This window comes from Pleurodeles waltl, chromosome 4_1 (assembly GCF_031143425.1).
Source record: "Pleurodeles waltl isolate 20211129_DDA chromosome 4_1, aPleWal1.hap1.20221129, whole genome shotgun sequence".
NCBI lineage: Eukaryota > Metazoa > Chordata > Amphibia > Caudata > Salamandridae > Pleurodeles > Pleurodeles waltl.
Genome location: NC_090442.1, coordinates 786,053,007 through 786,080,651, shown reverse-complemented (window position 1 = coordinate 786,080,651; position 27,645 = coordinate 786,053,007). Strand labels below are relative to the sequence as shown.

Below are 27,645 nucleotides of genomic sequence, written 5' to 3'. Positions count from 1 at the left end.
TATTAGTGAAGCGTACACAGTGACTAGGAAGCCAGGGCTCCCCCGGGGTACCTGTGGATGAGCAGCCAAGAGTTATCTAGGAGACATGCAAAGCATATGCAATACCACTATAGTCACACAGCACTTCACACACGAATGAACCACACAGTGTTACAAATATAAAGGTACTTTATTATAGTAACACAAATACTAAAATACTGTATAGGCCATACCCCAACTGAAAGTTAGTAAACACACTATTGGACACACATTAGCAATCAGTAATTAGCATAGAAAGCAATAGGCATTGGTAAAAGCAATAGCAAACAGTGTGGGCCCTAGGGGAGCGTCAAACCATATACTAAAAAAGTGGAATGTGAAAAGCAGTCCACCACTCAAGGAAGTGGAATCAGTAGAATCAGGAGCTAGAGGAACCAGGAACCCCAAGAGGCGAGTACCAGAATGACCCCCAGCACCCAGTAGAGCAGAGGTAAATACCTGGATTTCCCCAAAACCAACAAGAGGGCTTTGGAAAAAGGATTGTGCAAGACCCAGACAAGACTACAAGAACCTAAAGGTGGATGCTGACAGAAAAGGACCTGCAAAGAAAGGGGACCAAGTCCAGTTAGAAGAGGAGTGTTCGGTTGTGGCAGGAGCCACAACCCACCCTTTTGTGGATGCAGGACAAGGTCGACAGTGGACGAAGAAGGTCAGCAGTGCAGCTCAGGAGCAGAAGAGGAGTTCCAGGAGTGATGCAAGTGGTGTCCTACATTGGCAGTCAAGATGCAGTCGGTTATTGTGCTGGAAAACCATCAACAAGCCTTGGCAAATGCAAGAGAGGGAGACAAAGGTTTGCAAGGATCAAGAGGACCAGCAAGGTCCATGGGTCTCGACCCAAGGAGGGGAGTCCGGGGTAACCCTCTGCAGCTGGGAGAGTCACAAGAAGAGGAGGCAGCCCCCATAGGCAACCCGTTGGCAGCAGGCACAGGAGTTGCATTGAAGCCCACTCAGCACCCCTGAAGAGGAGTCCCACGTCGCTGGAGCAGCAGGCAGGGATCTGTACTTTGTGGGAAGGAGTGCTGTGGGGGGCGAGGCTAAATGGAGCTAGAAGATCCCTTGGAGGAGGAACAAACAAGCCTTGGTAGCTGCAAGAGTTGCAGTGCACAGGGGTACTGTCCTGCAAGGACAGGCAAGGGCTTACCGTCTCCCAAGTTGGACAGCTGGTTGAGAGGACCAAGGGGACCTCTCCAGACCACCTGCGATGCAGGTTCCACACGGTTCCGGAAGAGAGAGGATCCACACAGTGCCGGTTGTCACTGCAGTTGGTGCCTGCGGATGCAGGGGATTGATTCCTTCACTCAAAGGGAGTTTCCTTCTTACTTCTTGTGCAGGGTGAAGACTCGTCACCCTCAGAGGATGCACAGCCGGGGAAATGTTGTACTTGCTGGGAGGAGCAGGAGAAACAACGCCGCGGAGCGGAGTCGACGCTGTAGCCGCAGACTGTCGATTCCTGGAGGGTCCAGTTGCAGTCCAAGTGGCCAAAAGATGAAGTAAACGATGCACAGGAGTCCTGATAGGATATTGCACTTCGAATCTGAGGACCCAACCAAGAGGGAGACCCTAAATAGCCCAGGATGGGGAAATTGGTCACCTAGCAGGGTGACCACCTATCAGTAGGGGGCTGTGACATCACCTGCCTGACCTGGCCACTCAGATGTTCCCAGGGGTCTCTGCCCATCTTGGATTTAAGATGGTAGAATCAAGTGGCCACCAGGAGGAGCTCTGGGCACCACCCCTGGGGGGCGGTGATGGACAGGGGAGTGGTCACTCCCCTTTCCATTGTCCAGTTTCACACCAGAGCAGGGACCAGGGATCCCTGGACTGGTGCAAACTGGTTTATGCAAGGAGGGTACCAAACGTGGCCTTCTGAGCATACCAGTGGTTTGGGGAGGCTATCACCCCCCCATCCCCCCCCAGCCATGTAACATCTATTTCCAGGGGAGAGGGGATTAACTCCCTCTCACACAGTAAATCCATTGTTCTGCCTTCCTCTGCCTGATCTGGTCAAGCAGCAGGAGGGCAGAAACCTGTCTGGGAAATGGAAACAGCGTGGGCTGCCAGAACACCCCCAGAAGACTACTAGGAGCACTGCTGGGCATCATCTAAGGACTTACGAAGTCCAGTGTGATGGAGCTGGAGTTCACAGGGGCACCTCTGCTCATGCAGGGGTGTCCTCCTAGGCCAGAGGGCAGGTACCTGTGTGTGAGGGCACCCCTGCATGAGCAGAGGTGCCCCTGTGAACTCCAGCTCAATCACACTGGACTTTGTAAGTGCAGGGAAGCAACCTGCTACCTGTGTCCAGCTACATAATGGTAACTCCGAACCTGGACATATTTAGTATCAAGCATGTCTGAATCATACCCCGATACTGTTAGCAGTATTGGTTGTATGATTCCTCGCGGTAAAGAAATGGCTCCCTGTTGCAGTTACCCCCCACTTTTTGCCTGATACTGATGGTGACTTGACTGAGAAGTGTGCTGGGACCCTGCTAACCGGGCCCCAGCACCAGTGTTCTTTCACCTAAAATGTACCATTGTCTCCACAATTGGCACAACCCTGGCACCCAGGTAAGTCCCTTGTAACTGGTACCCCTGGTACCAAGGGCCCTGATGCCAGGGAAGGTCTCTAAGGGCTGCAGCATGTCTTATGCCACCCTAGGGACCCCTCACTCAGCACAGACACACTGCGTACCAGCTTGTGTGTGCTGGTGGGGAGAAAATGACTAAGTCGACATGGCACTCCCCTCAGGGTGCCATGCCAACCTCACACTGCCTATGGCATAGATAAGTCACCCCTCTAACAGGCCTTACAGCCCTAAGGCAGGGTGCACTATACCACAGGTGAGGGCATAGGTGCATGAGCACTATGCCCCTACAGTGTCTAAGCAAAACCTTAGACATTGTAAGTGCAGGGTAGCCATAAGAGTATATGGTCTGGGAGTCTGTCAAAAACGAACTCCACAGCTCCATAATGGCTACACTGAATACTGGGAAGTTTAGTATCATACTTCTCAGAATAATAAACCCGCACTGATGCCAGTGTTGGATTTATAAAAAAAATGCACACAGAGGGCATCTTAGAGAGCCCCCTATATTTTACCCAATTGTTCAGTGCAGGACTGACTGGTCTGTGCCAGCATGCTGCTGAGAGACGAGTTTCTGACCCCATACGGTGTGAGCCTTTGTGCTCTCTGAGGACAGAAACAAAGCCTGCTCTGGGTGGAGGTGCTTCACACCTCCCCCTGCAGGAACTGTAACACCTAGCAGTGAGCTTCAAAGGCTCAAGCTTCGTGTTACAATGCCCCAGGGCACTCAAGCTAGTGGAGATGCCCGCCCCCTGTACACAGCCCCCACTTTTGGCGGCAAATCCAGGAGAGATAATGAGAAAAACAAGGAGGAGTCACTGGCCAGTCAGGACAGCCCCTAAGGTGTCCTGAGCTGAGGTGACTCTGACTTTTAGAAATCCTCCATCTTGTAGAAAGAGGATTCCCCCAATAGGAATAGGGATGTGCCCCCCTCCCCTCAGGGAGGAGGCACAAGGAGGGTGTAGCCACCCTCTAGGACAGTAGCCATTGGCTACTGCCCTCCCAGACCTAAACACACCCCTAAATTCAGTATTTAGGGGCTCCCCAGAACCTAGAAACTCAGATTCCTGCAACCTAAAGTAGAAGAGGACTGCTGAGCTGAAAAACCCTGCAGAGAAGACGGAGACACCAACTGCCTTGGCCCCAGCTCTACCGGCCTGTCTCCCTCCTTCGGAAGAAAACTGCTCCAGCGACGCTTTCCCCAGGACCAGCGACCTCTGAATCCTCAGAGGACTGCCCTGCTCTAAAAGGACCAAGAAACTCCAGAGAACAGCGGCCCTGTTCAACAAAGACTGCAACTTTGTTTCCAGAGGAGCAGCTTTAAAGACCCCTGCAAATCCCCGCCAGAAGCGTGAGACTTGCAACACTGCACCCGGCGACCCCGACTCGACTGGTGAAGAAACAACGCTACAGGGAGGACCCCCAGGCGACTCCAAGACTGTGAGTAACCAAAGTTGTCCCCCCTGAGCCCCCACAGCGACGCCTGCAGAGGGAATCCCGAGGCTCCCCCTGACCACGACTGCCTGACTCTAAGATCCCGACGCCTGGAAAAGACCCTGCACCCGCAGCCCCCAGGACCTGAAGGATCGGAACTCCAGTGCAGGAGTGACCCCGAGGAGGCCCTCTCCCTTGCCCAGGTGGTGGCTACCCAGAGGAGCCCCCCCCTTGCCTGCCTGCACCGCTGAAGAGACCCCTTGGTCTCCCATTGATTCCTATTACAAACCCGACGCTTGTTTGCACACTGCACCCGGCCGCCCCGCGCTGCTGAGGGTGTACTTTCTGTGTGGACTTGTGTCCCCCCCCGGTGCTCTACAAAACCCCCCTGGTCTGCCCTCCGAAGACGCGGGTACTTACCTGCTGGCAGACTGGAACCGGGGCACCCCCTTCTCCATTGAAGCCTATGTGTTTTGGGCACCACTATGAACTCTGCACCTGACCGGCCCTGAGCTGCTGGTGTGGTAACTTTGGGGTTGCTCTGAACCCCCAACGGTGGGCTACCTTGGACCCCAATTTGAACCCCGTAGGTGGTTTACTTACCTGCAAGAACTAACCATAACTTACCTCCCCCAGGAACTATGAAAATTGCACTGTGTCCACTTTTAAAATAGCTATATGTGTTTTATGTAAAAAGTATATATGCTATTGTGATTATTCAAAGTTCCTAAAGTACTTACCTGCAATACCTTTCAAATGAGATATTACATGTAGAATTTGAACCTGTGGTTCTTAAAATAAACTAAGAAAATATATTTTTCTATACAAAAACCTATTGGCCTGGAATTGTCTCTGAGTGTATGTTCCTCATTTATTGCCTGTGTGTATGTACAACAAATGCTTAACACTACTCCTTTGATAAGCCTACTGCTCGACCACACTACCACAAAATAGAGCATTAGTATTATCTCTTTTTGCCACTATCTTACCTCTAAGGGGAACCCTTGTACTCTGTGCATACTATTCCTTACTTTGAAATAGTGCATACAGAGCCAACTTCCTACACTCGCACTCTAGGGGGTCATCTAAGGAGCATTTGTACAGTCATGGGGTCCTGGTTAGCAGGATCCCAGTGAACACAATCAAAACACACTGGCAGCAGGCAAAAAGTGGGGGTAACCATGCCAAAAAGGGTGTACTTCCCTACAGTACTCTCTCGATTGTTCCCTTGGTAAGCATGATGAGGGTTTATTTCCATAATAAGTGAAGAAGGAAGGGATGCAAACCCTTTTGAGGTTTGTTCAGGTTTTTGAACAAACCTGAGGGTATGACCAATACCCACTTGTCTGATGTAATTTTCCTCCATTGATGAAAATGGCTTGAAATGCTCGCACCCATGAGGTGAGATAAGGGTGGGATAACTATCACCTGGTTGAAATCACTGTTTGCGAACACCCTATCTGGACTGGGTGGGTTGCTTTCGCATAGGTGTCTGCCTTGTGTAGGTGGTCTCGGGTGGAGGACGGTACTGCTGTTGCCGATAGGGAGGTCTAAACCGCGACTGGTAGAGTTAGTATTGATGATAACACTTGTACATTCCTCTATAGGAGAGAAATCCCTTCACCAAGCTCCTCGAAAGGGGACATTTTGGTACAGCAATGTGCCCAGCGACCTTGTCATATCTGTGTCTGTTTTGATGGCGAGTGTAGGTAACTGGCACTTCTTGCAGTTACTCCTCCCCCCACACTTTTTGCCTGATATTGATGATGACTTGACTGAGAGGTGTGCTGTGATCCTGCTAACCAAGCCCCTGCACCAGTGTTCTTTCCCTAAAAATGTACCATTGTTTCCACAACTGGCACACCTCTGGCACACAGATAAGTCCCTTGTAAAAGTGCCAGTGGTACCGAGGGCCCTGTGACCAGGAAGGGTCCCTAAGGACTGCAGCATGTGCTGTGCCAACCTAAGAGACCCCTCACCAAACACATGCACACTGCCATTGCAGATTGTGTGTGAAGGTGGGGAGAAAAAGGCAAAGTCGACATGGCATCCCTCTCAGGGTGCCATAACCAAAAAACACTGCCTTTGGCATAGGTAAGTCACCCCTGTAGCAAGCCTTACAGCCCTAAGGCAGGGTGCACTATACCACGGGTGAAGGCATAGCTGCCTGAGCAATATGCCCCTTCAGTGTCTAAGTCCATACTTATACATTATAAGAGCAGTGTGACCATATTAAGTATATGGACTGGGAGTTTGTCTTAAGGAAAACAAGGAGGAGTGACCACTTCAGCTGGGACCACCCCTAAGATGTCCAAAGCTGAAGTGACCTCCTCCCTGCAGAATCATCCATCTTGGTTTGGAGGACAGGCACCAACAGGGTTAGGTCTGTGTCCCCTTCCCCAAAGGAAGTGGACATAAGAAGGGTGTAGCCACCCACAGGGACAGTGGCTATTGGCTACTGCCCTCTGGCCCCTGTAACACCCCTAAATATTGTATTTAAGGGCTTCCCTGAACCCAGATCACCAGATTCCTGGGGACCAGACAAGAAGAAAAAGGCCTGCTTAGCTGAAACACCCGGCGGAGAAGAAGTGGGACGACAACTGTATTGGCCCCAGGCCTACCAGCCTGTCTTCTGCTTCAAAGAACCTGCAAAAGAACAGCAACGTGTCCAGCAGGGCCAGAGACCCCTGCCAAGCTCCAGCAGACTGCCCTGCACCCAAAAGGACAAAGAACTCCAGAGGAGAGCTGCCCTGTCCAAGAAAAACCAACAGCCAAGGACTCCAGCCTCACCCCGAATGCGTGAGTCCTGACCACTCTGCACCAGACACTCACAACTCGTGTACAGGTGGCCCAACCAGCTAGAGAGGATCCCCAGGTGGTTCTGAGCAAGTGCCCACCCTGGGCTGACCTCTCCACCCCTCCACAACAACGCCTGGAGGGGCCGAGGTCAAGGAGCGAGTGGATGTCATCTGTGGCGGCAAGGAGCGCGGTCTCCATGCTGTGATTGCTCCTGAAGCCTGATTGAGAGGTGTCCAGGATGTTGTTGTCCACAATGTTCTTACGGATCTGAGCGTTGATGGCCTTTTCGAATGACCTTAGCTGGGCAAGGCAGTAGAGAGAAGGGGCGGTAATTCTTGAGGTCCAGGGGGTCAGCCATGGGTTTCTTCAACAGCGAGCCAATCTCATTGTGCTTCCAGTCCTCTGGGAAAGTGGCTGTCTCTATGGAACAGTTGAGGGTGTCAGGGAGCTCAGGAGCGATGGATGTGTTGGCCTTGTTGAAAATGTGTTAAGGACAGGGGTCCATAGGGGCTCCGGAGTAGATGCTGCTCATGATAGTGCAGGTCTTGTCTGTGATGAAGGTGGTCCAGCGGTATAGTCCGTGGTGGTTTGATGGGATGGATCTGGGGGAGTTGTTGGAGGGCTCGGAGGGTATTGGGATCCAAAGCTGTCATATATGTTTTTGATTTTCAAGAGGAAGAAGTTGGCTAGCCTGTCGCAGAGGTCTTCAGATGGAGGGATGCTTACTGTTTCTGATTGGGGGTTGACAAACTCTTTAACCACAGCGAACAGTTCTTTGATGTTGAGTGATGGTGTTGATGGGGTCCTGCAAGTCAGCTTTCCTGTTGACTCTGATGAGGTGATGGTGGGATTTGGTGGCTGCTTTGAAAGCCTCGAAATCTTCGGGGACTTGCTGTTCCCTCCATATTTTCTCTAGCTGTCTGGAGTCCTGGAGTGCAGGGGAGAACCAGCTGGCCTTCTTGCGGTGGTGTTTGGCTGAGGTCTTACGGAGAGGTGCTAGGGTGTTGGCACATTCGGAGATCTATCGGTTGAAGTTCCGTGCCAAGGTGTTAATGTCTGTGGTGAGGGGTGGGGGAGAATCGCTGAGGGTGTTGGAAAGCTGTTTCTCAATGAGCCGGTTCCATTTTCTGCTTGGGGCTCAGAGTGTGTGGATGTGGATGGTCGGTGAGGTGATGGTGAAATGGATACAATGGGGTTGCTCCAGTGAAGTGTGGAGGTGTTGTCTACGGTGATGTTGTTGATGGTGGAAAAGATGATGTCAAGCATGTGTCCTGCAATGTGTGTGGGCGAGGTGACCAGTAGCTTAAGTCCTATTGTGGTGAAGTTGTCGAGCAGGGAAGCGGTGTTGGCGTCATCACTGCAGTCAATGTGTTAGTTGAGGTCGCCAAGGAGGAAGTAGGTCAAAGAGGCTGGAACATTAGGAGAAATGATGTCGACGAGGGAGTCACTGAAGGCTGGACGGGCCGGGTGGCCTGTAGATGAGGGTGCTGTGGAAGGTTGAATTGGGTGTGGCTTGTATCTGGAAGTGGAGGTGCTACATGAGGGGCGTGTTGTCTTCTACGTTGATTGTCATGCGGAGGGAGGATCTGTGTACAATGGCTGGGCAAGAAGGCTGGTCTTTGCAGAGCAGTTTGTAGTCGCTGCTGATGTCCGGTGCAGATGCTGGGTTTGCCCAAGTGTCAGTGAAGAAGGTGATGTCTAGGCAGGTGGAGTCAAGTAGGTCCAAGAGTTCTACAGTGTGTTTGTGGAGGGAGCGAATGCTGAGGAGGATGCAGCTGAGACGCTCTGGGTTGGTGTTCGATGGTTCCATGAGGAGAGGGTCCGGTGTTTGGTGGAGGGTGAGGATGTGGTGGCTATTTCTGGGTGATGCGAGACGGAAGGCGGCAGATCATCCTGTGTTCAGCGCATGGAGGGTCTTCGTGTTGGAAGTTTGGAGGGCCAGGGGTCGTGTCGCTGCACGGGGTCCAGGCTCGGACGGGCGCAGATGGGTGCAGATTGGCTTGCCTTTGGCACACCAGCGCCATGCCCGCTGCGCGCAGCCACACAGCGGCCACAATGAAGAAGGGAATGGAGGTGGGGGGGGTCCAGTCAGCTGGGAGGGTGGGAAAGCGCTTTGCAGGGGCAGCAGCGGCACAGGAAAACTCTGGGAGAGTGAAAGGAGAGAGAAAGAGACAAGAAAGAAAACCAAATGAAATAAAAATGACAGAAAAATAAGCAGAAGTAAAAAGCAGGAGTAAAGAGAGACAACAAGATACTTACATGCAGATGGCCGTTAGGCCACCAGGAATGGGCCTCGAACAGAGTCAGGCAGACTCAAAGTTCGCTCAAAACAGGGGCAGCAGCAAACAGGTCGAGCTGCACAGAGGATGGCGAATAGACGCTGATCAGAAGGTTTTAATCTTTGCGGTTCCTTAATGCTTGCTGCTACCATCACACAAAGTAATTTTTTCCCTGGGGTTTTAGTTGACAGTCTTGCAATCTTTACGATCTGAATTTTCGTCATCTTTATGCAACAATGAACAATGTTATATATTATTACTTGTGCTCTTTTAAATATTTTGATGTTATTTCTTTTATTCTAAACACATTTTTGGTATATTATGTAATAATTTTAAGTAAATATACACTAAACGTAGACATGAATTACACCTGTCATCACAGTCAACTCTGGATGGCTCAGGAAGAGGAGATTGCCACTGTCAAACATCAGATGAGCAGCCAACACCACTATTCCTTTGGACTTTCCTCCAACACCTGGATGGAGTCCGACAGATTCCCCTGGTGCTGGGCCCATTGAGACATTAGGTTCCAGTGCAAAGCTTGAATATGCCATTTAGCATAATCGGCAAGCAGAATGCTGGAGTGCGGGAGACAACAGGCAAAGAAGCCTCTAAGCCATTCTTTCTGAGACCCAAGACAGAGGCTGAAACACTGGGATAACTGCTTGTTCATCTGCAGGAAAGGTATAAAACAGCAACATATACAGGATGGCACCCATAAAGCAGAGCCCCTGCGAAGGAGTCAGGTGTGACTTTGGCAAATTGACTGAGAACCTCAGAGTTGTCAGCAGGTTCAATGTCATTTGGAGGAGGTCGGAGACTGATTGTGACAAGCCCATCGTCAGCAGTCAGTCATCAAGGTAAGAAAAGACTAGTACCCCTGATTTTCTCAGGCAGGCAGTAGCGACCATGCAATCACTGTTGTAAAGACCAGAGGGGAACTGCTGAGGCCAAAAAGAAGCACAGCAAACTAAAAGTGTTTAACACACACTGCAAACTGCAGGTAATGTCTGAGCATGCAGGACGAGGATGAAGAAATAAGCATCATTTAGGTTCAACAGTAACATTTAGGGGGTCATTCTGACCCTGGCGGTAATTACCGCCATGGCGGAGGTCGGCGGTAGCACCGCCAACAGGCTGGCGGTGCACCGCTGGGCATTCTGACTGCGGCGGTTCAGCCGCGGCCAGAAGCGGAAAGCCGGCGGGCTACCGCCGACTTTCCGCTGCCCGTCTGAATCCTCCATGGCGGCGGAGCACGCTCCGCCGCCATGGGGATTCAGACACCCCCTACCGCCATCCTGTTCATGGCGGCTCTCCCGCCATGAACAGGATGGCGGTAGGGGGTGCCGCGGGGCCCCTTGGGGCCCCTGCCGTGCCCATGCCAATGGCATGGGCACGGCAGGGGCCCCCGTAAGAGGGCCCCAAAAAGTATTTCAGTGTCTGCCCAGCAGACACTGAAATACGCGACGGGTGCAACTGCACCCGTCGCACCTTCCCACTCCGCCGGCTCAATTCTGAGCCGGCATCCTAGTGGGAAGGTTGATTTGCCCTGGGCTGGCGGGCGGTCTTTTGGCGGCCGCCCGCCAGCCCAGGGCAAATGTCAGAATCACCGCCGCGGTCATTCGACCGCGGTGCGGTGTTCTGACGGCGCTACCTTGGCGGACGGCCTCCACCGTCCGCCAAGGTCAGAATGACCGCCTTAGTCTCCAGGGCAGAAGAACCTGGGCAAAGTAAGCATTTGGAATTTGCGCAAGAAGGCACAAGGGGTTGAAGATCAAGAATAAGATGGAGACTTCCGTCCTGTGCTTCTTGGACGTAAGAAAGTAAAGGGAATAACAATCAGTCCGCACTTAAGATGCTGTACACTTTCTATTGCTCATTTGAACAAAACGGCCTCCCTTTTTAGAGTGTGATAGACAGATGGTCCTCCGGTAGGTTTTCCACTGAAGGTGATAGGAGCAGTGGAGTGGAAATTAATGGTGGAGTGTAGCCCCTTAGGACAATCTGCAGGGCCCATTTGACAGATGCAATATTTTGCCACTCCTGCGGAAAGTAGCTGATCCAGCTCCGGGATGGCTGTCTGTGTTCCACCAAGAGATCTCAAAAGAGGTTTCGAGCCAGTTGCTGTGGGACAGATGATTGGGCGCCAAGGGCAAACCTGCCAGCAGTAACCTGACTAGAAGACCCAAGGATTCTTGGACCCCAGTGAGGAAAGAGGATGTATTATATAGTGTGGTTGTGTGACTGTGTAATACACTTACCAACCCCTCGAGGACAAGTAGTTTTCATTTGTCAAACCTTCAGCTCAACCCTGGATAGCTCTGAGCAGCAAGGCTTACATAAAGGAACAAGTGTAAAGCATTTTAACCGCATCAAAATCACTGAGGAACTTAACAAGACACTAAAGAAATTCAACATCAGTTTATAAAAATAGACTATTTTTATGTATTTTTAGACACAACAACTAAAAAGATCCACTAGATGGTTCTGGAGATATAGAATTTACAAGGTATAGGAAATCAAAGCATTTCACTAAACTGTGAACAAGAATTGACAAATTCAACAAATTTAGCACAGAGAAACTTTTTTACCAAAAAGTTGGGCTAGTTTTTCCCGGTCACTTAGAGTCACTTTAGACCAACTCCAGTAAGGAGCCAGTCAGGGGGACCAGTGAGGTCCTTAGAATCTGGTACTTTCAAGGTGAAACCGGCTCCAAGCAGTGCCAGGCACTTTATCCCCCTTGCAATTGATTCTTATGGAAGTGGTCCTGATGTATGGGATGTAGTATATGAGATGTAGTCGAATGGGGTCTTCTTGAGACTTTTCCTTGGTCTATGAAAGGGGTAAAGCCGTTCTGATCACATGGTCGACGTCCTCTCGGTGCTGGCAGAAAGCCAGTCCCCACTGGGCTACTGTGCCAGGTGTTGCGATTACTGACAAATCCATCCTGGACTATAACCCGACTTCTGGGTGACCAAGCTGCACTTCAACGTCTCCCCGGGGCTCAGAGGACTCAGATGCAACTTTGAGCATTGGGTCTTGGTCTCTGTGATCCAGTGGCAGTTGGCAACGGTCGGAAGATTCTGGGCTACCAACTTGCCGAGGCAGGCTTCGCAGCAGTTGGGGCCCTTTGCTTTTAACAGGAGGTCTGACAACTGACACTTGGGGTTTCTTTGCTTTGGCTGGGCTCTGGAGATGGCTTCTCCAAGAGCAGTACACAGCAGTAACAGTCCCTTTCCCCTGCTAGCCACCAGGTTCAGCAGGTGTAGACCACTCCCAAGCACCCTCACTTTGCGGGTTCCACAGTGCAGCAGGGAAGTCCTCCAGTCCTTCTGCCAGCCCAGATGAAATCTGAGTTCTGGGGTGCCTTGGCTGCCCTATTTACGTTCATAAAGTGCTCTCAGATCAGTTGCAAAGGGACTACTGGGTACTGGGAAGTGAGGCATCTGGCCATCCCAATGGGCACCATTATACCTTCTCCTAACCAGGAAGAACCCCTCTCTCAGTGTTCAGAGCTCCCTAGCCCCCAGAGGTACGGCTACTAAGGGGACTACTCGTCCTTGAACAAAAACAGTTTGACAGCATGATCTCCATCTCATTCTACCTAAACAATGGAACTGCCCCTCTCCAAATAGTTCGACATTTGCTCTTCAAAGGTGGTTCAGCTTTGAAGAACACCTTTTGGGCCAACACCTGTGTGGCTTCCTGGAAGAGGGAGGCAACACCTCTCTCTGGTGCTGGCCCATATTGTCTCCTTTCTGTGAGTCATTAGCAAGTCTCCCTATGACGGAAGAAAGCTGTCTCAGGTTCAAGTTCTTTGTGTAACCGTTAAGAGCACATGAGTTTGAAGGCAACAAAGTGGGAACTTTGTAAAAGTTGCACACTGTAACTGGTTACATTAATTTCAACTGGAGAATTAAGTCAGGCATATTGTAACAAGTTGTTTGATACCTTGGGGTATCAATTCTGGTCACACCGTTCAGGAGTTAGCACATCTGAGAGGTCAACGTGTAACCCTGCACTCGCCAATGAGGCGACCAAGTCATTTCACAGTAACAATGTCAATTTTGCGTTTTTACTGCCAGAACACGCAGAATACATACTCTGCCCAGAGAATATGTTGCACCCTGTCTTAGGGCTCAAGAGGCTGCTACAGGGGTGACACACATGTTTCAGGGAAAGATTTGACTTTGCCATGGCTTTAAATGGCCAGTTCGGGCTAGCAGTTCGAAATAACTCATCAAGTCTGCAATTCAGACTAGGAGGCTTGTTTACCCTTTGTCACACCTAGGTTGGCACAACCAGTGCTGCAATAACTGGGGTGAGCCCCTAAATTCAAGGCCTCTGGGTACCTCATATTAGGGACTTACAGGTAAGTTAGCCATGCCAATTGAGTATAGTCAATGTGCCAAACACGTTTTACCATCAGGGCACTGGCACTGAGGTCTGGTTAGCAGGCCTCAGTGCACTCTCAAATCAAAAAACAAGCAGCGGCAATCAATAAACCTTGGGGTGACCACACAAAAAGAGGTGTTTCCTTACAGCCCCATAGGCACACCCGAGGGATCCGGAAGAATGGCAAATATACAAAGCTTTGACTTGCTGCACGGCTGCAGACAGAGCTGGATACTCAGGGTGCATCAGGAGCAGAAATGGAGGTAGCTCCTCTGATTTGGATTGAGACTGTGAGGCACAGTGATGCCTTTGCCCCTTCTTCAGAGAGTAACAGGAATGGACCAAGTCCCACTTGGACTTCTTATGTTTTTTCTTGCACATACCAGAAGATTTCAATCTCTGTAATGGCTTCATGAATGGGTCCGTGCTCTAGACTTTGACGTGGAGAGGGACCTCCGTGCAGCCTTCTTGGAGCTCTTACACACAGATCTTCACCTATCGATTAAAGGATGCTTTTTGGGGTGATAAGGATGGAGTCGTTGCAGGCTTTAGAATCGTGTGATAAACCCAAGCACCTGAGTCACACTTCATGGGGATCTATCAGAAATGTTAATCTGTGACAGTCCCTTCAGGGCTAAAACTCTATTGTATTCAGTTATGACATCCACAAAATGAAGTCGAGAAAAACAGCTCTTCACAAGTGAAGAAAACAGGTGTGGTGCTCTGGAGTATCCATGAGAAATACGTTTTAAAAAAAAATATGCAATATGATTCCTATCAGAAAGAGTAGCTGAACTAACATTTTTCTTTTAAAGCTTCTCTCTCATGTGAGTGATAGCCCCAAAAAAAGTAGCACTCTACAGGTAACACAGTGCAGTTTTGGTCTTTAGGTGCTGCTTGTTCCATGTGAGGTTAGTGGGCCAAAGCCTCTCATCAAGATTCTGGATTTAGTGTATAGCGGTAAAAACTTAGAGTATTAGTTAAAGGGTGTTAGAACCCACCTCACATAATAAAGACAATCCTTGTCAGGGTGAACCACAAAAGTCACTACCCTTCTGTTTACCCTTCTGGTAGCATGGCTGAAAAGCAGTCAAGATGAACACAGAGGCAATGTGTAAAGTACTTATGCAGCACTCAAAACGTAATAAACTGAAAACACAACAACCGAAAAATCTCAAACCAATTTGTAAAAACAGAAGGCTTGAAGTCGGTCTAGATGAAGTCCACTACGTTCAGACTTAGAATCTTTTCTGGAAGCCAGACCTCCTTCAGCTGGGAAGACGTCCTGGTCACCCCCTAACCAACTGGGTGTAAGTTCCTAGGTGAAGTCCTACCCAGTTATGCAGCACCTCCTGTGTGTTTTACTGTAACCCATCTACCAGTGCCCCTTTCTACCTAAATTCAACATGGCAGAACCTTTCTTCCCCTGTTCAGAGCTCCTGGTACCCACCCAGAGGTATGGGAAAAGCCTCCCATGTGGAAACTCCAAACTAGTTCTGAAGCAGCTCACCTCTTCCACTGTGAATGGAGCCACGATGATTAGCAAGACAAAAGGGAGGTAGGCCTAGGTGTGAGGTACATCTGTAGGTGACAGGGAGTCCATCCTTTGATGCTCAGAAAGGGTCTGGACACAGCCCCCCAGGTAACTATGCTCAAGGAAGAAAAACACTTCTTCATACCCAAGACCTTTATCCACTGTTTGGGAGCAATACAGATCTCACCACAAGGAGCCATCAGCAGTCAGAGGACACTGGACACTCGGAGAAAGGCCCCCTTTGGCATAGGTAGGAACATTTCAACTTTAAAATTCAACAGTGAAGTCCAAAGCAGAGAAAAGAGCTTACGTAGGAAGGGTCAGAGCTAACGGTTAGGAAATGCAATCAAACCAGAGATCAAACTGAACTTGGACACAGCAGAAGAACAATAATGAAAATGTCACTTACCCAGTGTACATCTGTTCGTGGCATCAGTCGCAGTAGATTCGCATGTTCTGCAATAGCTCGCCATCTGGTGTTGGGCCGGAGTGTTACAAGTTGTTTTTCTTCGAAGAAGTCTTTCGAGTCACGGGACCGAGTGACTCCTCCTTTTGTCTCCATTGCGCATGGGCGTCGACTCCATCCTCGATTGTTTTTCCCCGCAGAGGGTGAGGTAGGAGTTGAATTGTAGTAATAGTGCCCATGCAATGGAGTGACTAAGTATGCACTTATTTAAGGTTGAGATGATACATATATAAATAATTGAAGGTAACTTCCAAACTGCTACAGGCTCCCGGGGAGGCGGGTGGGCACATGCGAATCTACTGCGACTGATGCCACGAACAGATGTACACTGGGTAAGTGACATTTTCAGTTCGATGGCATCTGTCGCTGTAGATACGCATGTTCTGCAATAGACTAGTAAGCAGTTATTTCCCCAAAAGCGGTGGATCAGCCTGTAGGAGTGGAAGTAGTCTGAAATAATGTCCTTAATACAGCTTGACCTACTGTGGCTTGTTGTGCGGATAGCACGTCTACACAGTAGTGCTTGGTGAATGTGTGAGGCGTAGACCATGTGGCTGCCTTACATATTTCTTGCATTGGGATGTTTCCTAGAAAGGCCATGGTAGCACCTTTCTTTCTGGTTGAGTGTGCCCTTGGTGTAATGGGCAGCTGTCGTTTAGCTTTAAGGTAGCAGATTTGGATGCATTTAACTATCCATCTGGCTATACCTTGTTTTGAAATTGGGTTTCCTGCATGAGGTTTTTGAAATGCAATAAAGAGTTGTTTAGTCTTTCTGATGTTCTTTGTTCTGTCAATGTAATACATTAATGCTCTTTTGACATCTAATGTATGTAGTGCCCTTTCAGCTACGGTATCTGGCTGTGGAAAGAACACCGGAAGTTCCACTGTTTGATTTAGATGGAACGGTGAAATAACCTTTGGCAAAAATTTAGGATTGGTCCTTAGGACGACTTTATTTTTGTGTAGTTGTATAAAAGGTTCCTGTATAGTAAACGCCTGAATTTCGCTTACTCTTCTCAGGGAAGTAATGGCGATGAGAAATGCCACCTTCCAGGTTAGGAACTGTATGTCGCAGGAGTGCATGGGTTCAAAAGGTGGACCCATAAGTCTAGTTAGGACAACATTTAGGTTCCATGAAGGAACAGGTAGTGTTCTTGGTGGTATAATTCTCCTAAGGCCCTCCATGAATGCTTTAATGACTGGTATTTTATATAGGGAAGTTGAATAGGTAGTCTGCAGGTATGCAGATATTGCTGCAAGGTGAATCTTAATGGAAGAGAAAGCTAGGTTAGATTTTTGTAAGTGAAGCAAGTAACCCACTACATGTTCTGGAGTTGTGTGTAATGGTTGTATTTGATTAATATGGCAGTAGCAAACAAATCTCTTCTATTTACTTGCATAGCAGTGCCTGGTGGATGGCCTTCTTGCTTGTTTTATGACTTCCATACATTCTTGGGTAAGTTGTAAGTGCCCGAATTCTAGGATTTCAGGAGCCAGATTGCTAGATTCAGCGATGCTGGATCTGGGTGTCTGATCTTTTGGTTGTGCTGTGTCAACAGATCTGGCCTGTTGGGCAATTTGATGCAGGGTACCACTGATAGGTCTAGCAGCGTTGTGTACCAGGGTTGCCTTGCCCAAGTTGGTGCTATCAATATGAGTTTGAGTTTGCTTTGACTGAGTTTGTTTACCAGGTAAGGAAGGAGAGGGAGAGGAGGAAAAGCGTAAGCAAATATCCCTGACCAGTTCATCCATAGGGCATTGCCTTGGGATTGTTTGTGTGGGTATCTGGATGCGAAGTTTTGGCATTTTGCGTTCTCCCTTGTCGCAAACAAGTCTATCTGAGGTGTTCCCCAGAGTTTGAAATAAGTGTTCAGTATTTGGGGGTGAATTTCCCATTCGTGGACCTGTTGGTGATCTCGAGAGAGATTGTCTGCGAGTTGATTTTGTATCCCTGGTATAAACTGTGCAATTAGGCGAATTTGGTTGTGAATTGCCCAATGCCAAATTTTTTGTGCTAACATGCTTAACTGCGTGGAGTGCGTCCCTCCCTGCTTGTTTAGATAATACATTGTTGTCATGTTGTCTGTTTTGACGAGAATGTATTTGTGAACTATTATTGGTTGGAAAGCTTTTAGTGCTTGAAAAACTGCAAGAAGTTCTAGGTGATTGATATGCAGTTTTGTTTGATGTACGTTCCATTGTCCTTGTATGCTGTGTTGATCGAGGTGTGCTCCCCACCCTGTCATGGAAGCATCTGTTGTTATTACGTATTGTGGCACTGGGTCTTGGAAAGGCCGCCCCTTGTTTAAATTTATGTTGTTCCACCACAGAAGCGAGAGGTAAGTTTGGCGGTCTATTAACACCAGATCTAGAAGGTGACCCTGTGCTTGAGACCACTGTGATGCTAGGCATTGTTGTAAGGGCCTCATGTGCAGTCTTGCGTTTGGGACAATGGCTATGCATGATGACATCATGCCTAGGAGTTGTAATACCATCTTTGCTTGTATGTTTTGTGTTGGATACATGCGTTGTATGATGGTGTTGAAATTTTGAATTCTTTGTGGACTTGGAGTGGCTACTCCTTTTGATGTGTCTATTATGGCTCCCAGGTATTGTTGTACCTTGCGTGGCCGAATTTTGGATTTTGTGAAATTGACGGTGAACCCTAGTTTGAAGAGGGTTTGTATGATATGATTTGTGTGATTTGAGCACTCTATTAACGAATGGGCCTTGATTAGCCAGTCGTCTAGATATGGGAACACATGTATTTGCTGCCTTCTGATGTGTGCAGCGACTACCGCTAGACATTTGGTAAAGACTCTTGGTGCGGTTGTTAATCCGAAAGGCAGTACCTTGAATTGGTAATGTATTCCTTTGAATACAAACCTTAGGTATTTCCTGTGCGATGGGTGAATTGGTATATGGAAATAAGCATCCTTGAGGTCTAAAGTTGCCATGTAGTCGTGCAGCTTTAGCAATGGCAATACTTCTTGTAGTGTGACCATGTGGAAGTGGTCTGATTTGATGAAAGTGTTGACTACTCTGAGGTCTAGGATTGGTCTCAGTGTTTTGTCCTTCTTTGGTATCAGAAAGTACAGTGAGTAAACTCCTGTGTTTATTTGTGTGTTTGGCACTAATTCGATTGCATTCTTTTGCAATAGTGCCTGCACTTCTATCTCTAGGAGATTGGAATGGTGTGTTGTTAAATTTTGTGCTTTTGGTGGTATGTTTGGAGGGAACTGTAGAAATTCTATGCAGTAACCATGTTGGATAATTGCTAGAACCCAAGTGTCTGTAGTGATTTTCTCCCATGCTCTGTAATAATGACCTATTCGTCCCCCCACTGGTGTTGTGTGGAGGGGGTGAGTGACATGTGAGTCACTGTTTAGTAGTAGGGGTTTTGGGGCTTTGGAATCTTCCTCTATTTCTAGGGAATTGCCCTCCTCTATATTGTCCCCGAAAACCTCCTCTATACTGTCCTTGGTAACTGGACGGTGTGGCTTGTGAGGTGCTGGCTTGTGTGCTTTGACCCCGAAACCCCCCTCGAAAGGGCGTTTTACGGAATGAGCTGTAATTCCCTCTGCTCTGCGGGGAGTAGAGTGCGCCCATGGCTTTAGCAGTGTCCGTATCTTTTTTGAGTTTCTCAATCGCTGTGTCCACTTCTGGACCGAACAGTTCTTTTTCATTAAAAGGCATATTGAGAACTGCTTGTTGAATCTCTGGTTTAAATCCAGACGTTCGGAGCTATGCATGCCTTCTGATAGTTACAGATGTATTAATTGTCCGTGCAGCTGTATCTGCAGCGTCCATGGAGGAGCGGATCTGGTTGTTGGAGATGGCCTGTCCCTCCTCAACCACTTGTTTTGCCCTATTTTGGAAGTCTTTGGGCAGATGTTCAATGAGATGTTGCATCTCGTCCCAGTGGGCTCTGTCATAGCGCGCAAGTAGTGCCTGGGAGTTCGCGATGCGCCACTGGTTTGCAGCTTGTGCTGCGACTCTTTTACCAGCTGCATCAAACTTGCGGCTTTCTTTATCTGGGGGTGGTGCATCTCCAGATGTGTGAGAGTTGGCCCTTTTCCTAGCTGCTCCTACAACAACAGAGTCTGGTGGCAGCTGTGTTGTGATGAAAGCCGGGTCTGTAGGAGGCGGCTTATACTTTTTTTCCACCCTTGGTGTGATTGCCCTACTTTTGACCGGGTCCTTAAATATGTCTTTTGCGTGCCGGAGCATACCAGGGAGCATAGGCAGGCTTTGGTAGGAGCTGTGGGTGGAGGAGAGTGTGTTGAACAAGAAATCATCCTCGACCTGTTCTGAGTGGAGGCTTACGTTGTGAAATTGTGCTGCTCTAGCCACCACCTGAGAGTACGCGGTGCTGTCTTCTGGTGGAGATGGTTTTGTAGGGTATGCCTCTGGGCTGTTATATGACACTGGGGCGTCGTATAGGTCCCATGCGTCCTGGTCTTGGTCACCCTGGCTCATGGTGGTGTGAGCTGGGGAGTGTGATGGCGTTTGTGCTGGTGAAACGTTAATCACGTGCGGAGGAGAGGGTGGTGGTGTAACTCTTTTCACCACTTTTGGTTGTGGTGCTTGTTCCGTCTGGAACTCCAACCTTCTCTTTCTCCTAATGGGGGGAAGGGTGCTTATTTTTCCTGTCCCCTGCTGAATGAAGATACGCTTTTGCGTATGGTCCGCATCAGTTGCTTGTAGCTCTTCCTCAAACCTATGCTTCTGCATTTGGGAGGTTAGCGAGTGCTCTTCTGTATAAGAGCCTGAAGCTGGGTCGCTTGCAGTTTGTTTCGGCGTCGAAACTTTGTCTGCGTGTTTTTTCGGCTCCGAGGTGACTTTTTTCCTTTTCGGGGCCGAAACCTCTCGGCGTCGATCTGTTTCGGTGCCGCTGTCTCGGCGTCGAGCCGTGTCCACACCGGCATCTCGGTGTCGAGGCTTGTCTCCAGCACTTTCTCGGTCCCGAGAAGGCTGCGTGCCGGTGTCTCGACCGGAGTCGGACGATCTCGGCACTGTTTGGGCCTTTTTCGGTGCCGACGGTCGGTCACCGATTTTATGGGTTGAGCCATGGCCTGGTGGCAGTGGCGTCCCCTGGGCCTTGTAAATGTTTCTTTGTGTGGTTTTCGACGTCTTACTCACGGTTTGTGTATCGTCGAATCCTTCGGAGTCTGAGTCTTGGATCGAGAAGGTACCTTCCTCTTCCTGTTGCTCGAACTCCCGTCGGGCTGTCGGTGCGGACGCCATTTGAAGTCTTCTGGCTCGACGGTCTCGGAGTGTTTTTCGGGACCGGAACGCACGACCGGCCTCGCAGGTGTCTTCGCTGTGCTCAGGTGACAGGCACAGGTTGCAGACCAAGTGTTGGTCTGTGTAGGGGTATTTATTGTGGCATTTGGGGCAGAAACGGAACGGGGTCCGTTCCATCGGCGTTCTTCAGCACGCGGTCGGGCCGACCAGGCCCCGACGGAGGATCGAAAAATTACCCCGAAGGGCACCGGAGCTCTTCGATCTTCGATGCGGTGTTGAATGTAAGTATGCCGATCCCGAACGCAACAATACCGACGAAAATCTTCCGAAATTAACTATTTTTTCTGTTCCGAAACTCGGAGCGACAGGAACACGTCCGAACCCGATGGCGGAAAAAAAACAATCGAGGATGGAGTCGACGCCCATGCGCAATGGAGACAAAAGGAGGAGTCACTCGGTCCCGTGACTCGAAAGACTTCTTCGAAGAAAAACAACTTGTAACACTCCGGCCCAACACCAGATGGCGAGCTATTGCAGAACATGCGTATCTACAGCGACAGATGCCATCGAACACATGTTTACAGGCTAAGCTCAGGTGGAAAATAAATACTCTTCCAGCAGCAGGTTTGTTAGCTGCCATGTCTTTGTCCGTTGTTTTCTACCTGAAGCAGCTGACATTTCATTAATGTAGAAAAATACTTAAAATAAACCAGACATACCACAACTTGGAAACTGCAATCTTTTTTATTTAACCTAGCTCTCACTTTTATACATGTTACTGTATGTGTTTTATTACAATAAAATTGTAGTCCACAACTAAAACATACACTGCTCTGTAACTTAACTGAACATAGATGATTGCCTAACATAACTTATTGGTCTTGTAACAGCAGCTTGGGCTGATCCGCTCTATACAACAGCTGAGAATAATACCTCAGCTTTTTATACTACCAAATAAAGTAATCCCAATCGTTTGCAAATAAACAAATTCACTTCTGAGCTACCAATTAAAAACCAGTGTATATAGACAAATCACTGTGATCAGGACTACAGATGGGATACTAGGCAATTCCAAAAGCTAGGATGCTGCACTGTGTGACCGGTAAATGCAAGTGACTATCATGATCTCTAAAACAGGTTTAATCTCACTTACCACTTCTTCACTGAACTCCTTATGATGATCTTCTAAACATTCCTTCTGCTCTTCAGAAACATGAACTGTCCATGTAAGAGGGACCTGAGAACAAGACATACTTAGTACCATTCACATGAAACTCATGTACTCCTGAGTATAAGTATTCCACACTTTTCATGCAAAAGACAATGTCGATTTCACTCACTGTTTTGTCAATAGCTTCCTTCTGATGCTCTCCTAATGTAGTACTTTGTTCTTCTGAAACATGGACTATGGAATCATCCAGGGATGAAGGTGCCTAAAGCAAAAAGAATGCTTAGTACTTTGTATCCATTTGTATCAGAGCAGCTAATGTGCAGACCACTCTTCCAAGTCACATTATAAGCTTACATGTCAGATTATTTGTATAAAACATTCAGTCTTGTACGACAAGACCTGACACTCAGCAAAGCACACTTGGTCCCTTCTCGCAATCACTAACCAAATACCCGTAATGCACCATTACACATTCATTCCACATAAAGGCTAGCGTAAATTATTATTCTTTTGCGGTCATACACTGATTGAGTCTCACATTACAAAAGAGCACCTGGAAATATGAAAGCATATGTTACCACACTGTCTTCAGTCTTTTTAACCCATTCTTAAACAGAATCAGTGCATGGAGAATATTGGTCACCCTCTACATGTCATATAACTGAATCTAACTTAACAGTAAAAGAGAGATTTGTGTAGGAATGCCCAATAAGTTAGGGATAGTGAGTACAGTGTAACAATGAACATAAAATTGTCTATTTGTACTTGAAAATGCAACTTTAACCAAGCTATACATGGAAATTGTACACATTGTGTTCTGGAGTAGCATGCTACTCTCTGAAAAGTGATTAGAAGAAAAGCACTACCACGTCTTGTCAGGGGTAGGAAGCGGTATATAAATATAATTACAAATGCATGTTCAACAATGCGAATATGGACTTGATTGGAAACCATTTTTATGAAAGTTTGTTTGGTGTCTAACCAGACTTTAAACCAGAGGAAGCAAATGGCCTGCTGAACACATTCTGAAACATAGAGATAAGAGAAGAATATTAGATTTGCTCCTCAGATCTGTAATGGTTTGACTATTCAAAGATGAGAGAATAACCAAACTGCTTCCCAACACTAACAAATCTAAGTAATGTGTAATCTGGCCATTTTTGACAAATTAATTTTTTTAGCACATGAGAAGATGTCAATCTTTTGTGTCTCTCTAAGAAGCACTTTAAAGAACAAGTTACTCACACCTCAGTAATCCCTTTTCCAATAGAGGCTATCAACAAAAAGATTCCTCACTTTGTGAATTTCCCCAGGTGCCAGACTGGATCCAGAAACTTCCAAAGCAATTCCGCTGCACGTCAACGGGCGGTGTCATGGAGCTCTGCACTGGATCTGTCCCACTCTATTTGTGATGTCAGGCCCCTATACATTAGCCACCCTAGTGCATAAATCTGTTTCCTTCTGATCTCTGTCCACATTGTCACACGCAGAGCCCACTGAAATCAGAATTATGTCAGAGTGCAGATCTCTCAATTGGGTTCTTATTAATGTATGAGTCCATTCCACAGAACAGGGAGGATGGGAGATCGGTGAGGAATCTGCGGTTAGAGTCTCTTCCAGAAAAAGTGTTACTGAAGGTCAGTAAACTTGTCCTTCTGCTAGAGATTTCTAACTGTAGATTCTTCATCTAGGGCCTTGATTCACAAAGGCAGAGGCAACACAGTTGTGCTGGTGAGCCCACACTTGGGGCAGGACCTCCGCACTGCAGTTTCTCATTGCAGATGTTCCACCACGTGTGTGGCCCGCGTCAAGACTGCATGTCTCCGCCATGTGTAAGAAAACCCTTTGTGAATCAGGCCTCTAGTTAATAGACACCAAAGCAGTACCTCCCCAAGTGGTGAGTCTATGGAATGGCTCAGACCAGAAACTACTGCAGGACAGAATGGCGAAGTGCCCGTCGTGCCAGACTTGGCTGTCCAATTAGTAGTGCTTTGTGAAAATATGGAGGGACGCCCACATGGAAGCCCGGCAGATGCCCAGAACCAGCACACCACGTGTCAGAGCAGTGGTGGCAGCTTGTGCTCTGGTGCAGTGAGGGCATAAACCTTCTGGGGGCTGTTTCTTAGCCGGCCAGTAGCAGATTTCAATCCATAATAAAATGTGCTGAGAGGTGGTAATATTTGGAACCACCTTGTTGAGTCTGCCTTTGCTAGCCTAGAGCCATCAAAAGGCATATCCATCAAGGATTGTAGAATGTCCAAACAGAAGCCTGTGGTGCAAATAAATGGGTGGTGTACTACGCATGTCATGACTGCTCTACCCAGACAGTTTGTGTCAAAGCCTGAGCAAATTGAGTACTTTGCTGCATCTTGACCATCCATGATAAGGCGCTCTAGGGTTGGTTGGAAATCATCAGGGACAGCCTGTAAGATATCCGCCACCCTGTCCACAACACGTGAGTACCACCCGCCCAGGAGGCAACATGTGTGAGCAGATCTTAGGGCTCAGCAAATGTCTTAATTTGTTTTGACTCCCTATCAGGAGGGGTCACAGAAAAGGCATTAGGGTTGAGGCACCTTGTGGATGCCTGTACTACCAAGCTGGAATGGGGTGCTGTACTAGAAAATTCAGATCTCTGGGAGCAGGTCTATGCCATTGTGCCAACTGCCTGTTAACGGGGAGGGTTTAAAGTACAAGTTACTTACCTTCGATAACAAAATATCTGGTAGAGACATATTCTAGTTGCAGAATCCTTACCTTTGAGTTTCCCCAGCTGTCCGACTGTATCCGGAGAATTTTTCTTTGAGCAGTACCTCTGCATGCCGTCAAGTGGCATCAGTCGACTCTGTGGGTGTCGTTGGCGTCGTGATTACTTTGCAGTCATATATAGGCACCACCCCGGTGTGCTGACGTCAGTTTCTTTTCACAACTTTCCACGCCAGTAGCACGGAGCCATGAAGAACACAAAGTGGTGTGCCAAAACTAGGGTCCTTAAGGGAAAGTTCCTGTCCCTAGAAATCAGTTCACAGTGTGGGGAGGATGGGTGGGTCGGTAAGGAATGTGCAACTAGAATATGTCTCTACCAGATATTTCGTTACCGAAGGTAAGTAACTTGTACATCTGATAGAGACTTCTAGTTGCAGATTCCTTACCTTTGAATAGATGCCTGAGCAATACCATCCCCGGTGCTGGGCCTCCTTTCTACCCAAGGTAGTGACACCATTCCATGTCGCACAGTCCATCATGTTGCCTACCTTTTATGCACCCCCGCATCCCTCTTATGAAGAGGAGAGACTCCACCGTCTGGACCCAAAAAGAGTGTTAGTGTTCTATCTTAATTGTACCAAAGACTTCCGGGTGGACGATCAACTCTTTGTGGGATATGTGGGTACAAAGAAGAGGAAGGCGGTGCAGAAGAGGACCATTTCAAGATAGGTACACTTATGCATCAAAATGTGCTACACACTAGCTAAAAAGAAACCCCCTGAAGGTTTACGAGCTCACTCCACCAGAGCTACTGCTGCTACCACAGCGCTAGCACGGGCGTTCCTGTCCTGGGTATCTGTTAGGTAGCAACGTGGGCATCTCTGCACACTCTTACCAAGCCCTACTGCCCGGACAATCAGGTCCGAAGGGATGGCTACTTTGGCCGTTCGGTCCTGCAAGGCTTTTTGGTGCGCGGCTGCGCTGGGACTGTACAGCGTGCACGGATCTGTGGCCAGGTGGAAAAGGACGCGGTTGGGTTCGGGTAGCCATGAAAGGAGCAAAAGGCGGACTGCTGGGGTCTAGGTGTGGGCGCGAGGCCAAGGGACCGGGCCATGGCTCAAGAATCCTTAAAGCACTCGAGCGCCGAGTCCGCCTTGTCTCTGAAGAGACGTGTGCCCAAATTATCCAGCCTTTTTGATTCCCTATCGGGGGGTGCGGCAGGGAATGCGCCAGATGAAGAAGAGGCCTGGTTGCCAAGCTTCTCAGGCGTGGGGTGTTGGGTCAGGAATTTTGGGTCTGATGGCGCAGGCCGATGGCAGCGGGCAATCGTCTTATTCACAGAAGCCCCTGTGCTGGGTCTGGACCATGAACCCAAAAGGACTTCTGTCAGTGCTTCATTGAAGGGTAAAGGGGGCTCAGGAAGAGGAAGACCCCGGATGAAGCACGTCGGTTAGGATGTTAGGCCTAACCTCCACAGAAGGAAGCTCGAGGTCCAAGACCTCAGCCGCCCTTCTCACCACCAGAGTAAGAAGCACCCTCCTCCATAGCCACGCTAGGAGGAGAGAGCATACCAGTGTCAGGGGAGGTGTCTAGTCCACTGGCATCACTCAAATCCTGAAACCAGTCCATTTGTGGGTCAAGCTGTATACTAAAGGGTCCAGTAACCCCTCCATACTCTCCCCGTATCCATACCCACAAGAATAAGGGTCTGGATCAACCCTGGGCTCAGGAGAGCCCATAGAGAACGGAATCGGCGTCGATCGGGTTGTCTGGGATTGACATAGATTGTGGGCCCAACCAATGTCGGGAGCACTGACGTCTGACACGACGCCGGGAAAGGACGCTGTGGCATGACCAGCATCTGGAAGGATCTGCAAGTGGATCCGGAGGGGCTCTCCGGAGCTGAGGCCGAAGCCGATGGCATTGAAACCGAAGGGTACGAACTCATCAATAATACGACAAAAATGTCGACATAGTCAAAAAATGACTGAGGTAGCTCTTCTCCGGATCTGCGCGTAGGCTGGGTGGTGCCTATATACGACTGCGTCACCACGGCGAGCAAGAAGCAAACAACGCCCGCGGAGTTGACCGACGCCACCTGACAGCACGCAGAGTTACTGCTCGAAGAAAATTTTTCCAGATCCAGTCTGACGCCTGGGGAAATTCAAAGGTAAGGAATCTGCAACTAGAAGTCTCTACCAGATATCCTGGTTTTGCCCAGATGCCCACCAATACTTCAGAAATTAAATATTATGGCATGTTTGGGAAGGGTTAGTCTCAATTCACTTATGCATCATGGTACTGTATGTAACTTTGCAAACAGAATATTGCCTGATATAAATGAAAATGCATTATCGATATACGTTGGACTTAGTGAACATATTTTCACATCCAGATGTACTCACATTCTAATACTGTTTGAAAATCCTATGGATAATGTATGCGAGTCAATAATGCTTATCGTATTCAGAGGTATCATATAGCCGATATTTAGTTGGATACCAACCAGCCTCTGGTGCTGTGCATGAGGATGAGGGCCTATATTTCTTGCTCTCTCTGGCTAGGTCACCTTTCTCTCTATGCTCTGTATTATGGCACAAATGTTTAGATTGTCTTATTTACTTTTGGCATATTAAGATACCATGTCAGCAAGAGCGAATCTCGAATATTTAATTTTTCTTTCCTTTCGTTCGGTCTGTACTCCCTGCTGTGAGCATTCACCAACTAGTAGGGAATGCATACTTTGGGGATGTAATTTCCTGGTATTTATAGTTGTTGCTGGATAAAGCCGAAGACTATCCCTCTCGCTACTTCTGGATCACTGGGTGCTCAGCTATTCATCCTTTTTTCTTTGAATAGAATCTGTTACACCAGGGTGATGGTTACACTTCTCCTTAGGGTCTAAGGATTAACTAGGAACTATGCCACTTGTTTTTGCAGCCTTGAGAAAACTCTAAGCCCTCAGCCTTGAAAGGGGTGAAACACTTGCGG

General features: G+C 48.4%; 1 protein-coding gene across 2 annotated transcripts in view; it reads right to left on the bottom strand.

Moving 5' to 3' along the window:
• LOC138288176 (zinc finger protein 546-like) overlaps positions 1 to 27,645 on the bottom strand; it is a 689,754-nt gene that overhangs the window by 224,685 nt on the left and 437,424 nt on the right. For both annotated transcript variants that reach the window (XM_069229499.1, XM_069229500.1), the window contains exons 19-20: positions 22,118 to 22,210; positions 21,931 to 22,014 (exon numbers count right to left, since the gene is read on the bottom strand). In XM_069229499.1, the coding sequence (XP_069085600.1) occupies positions 21,931 to 22,014; positions 22,118 to 22,210 (177 nt within the window). The remainder of the gene's footprint in view (positions 1 to 21,930; positions 22,015 to 22,117; positions 22,211 to 27,645) is intronic.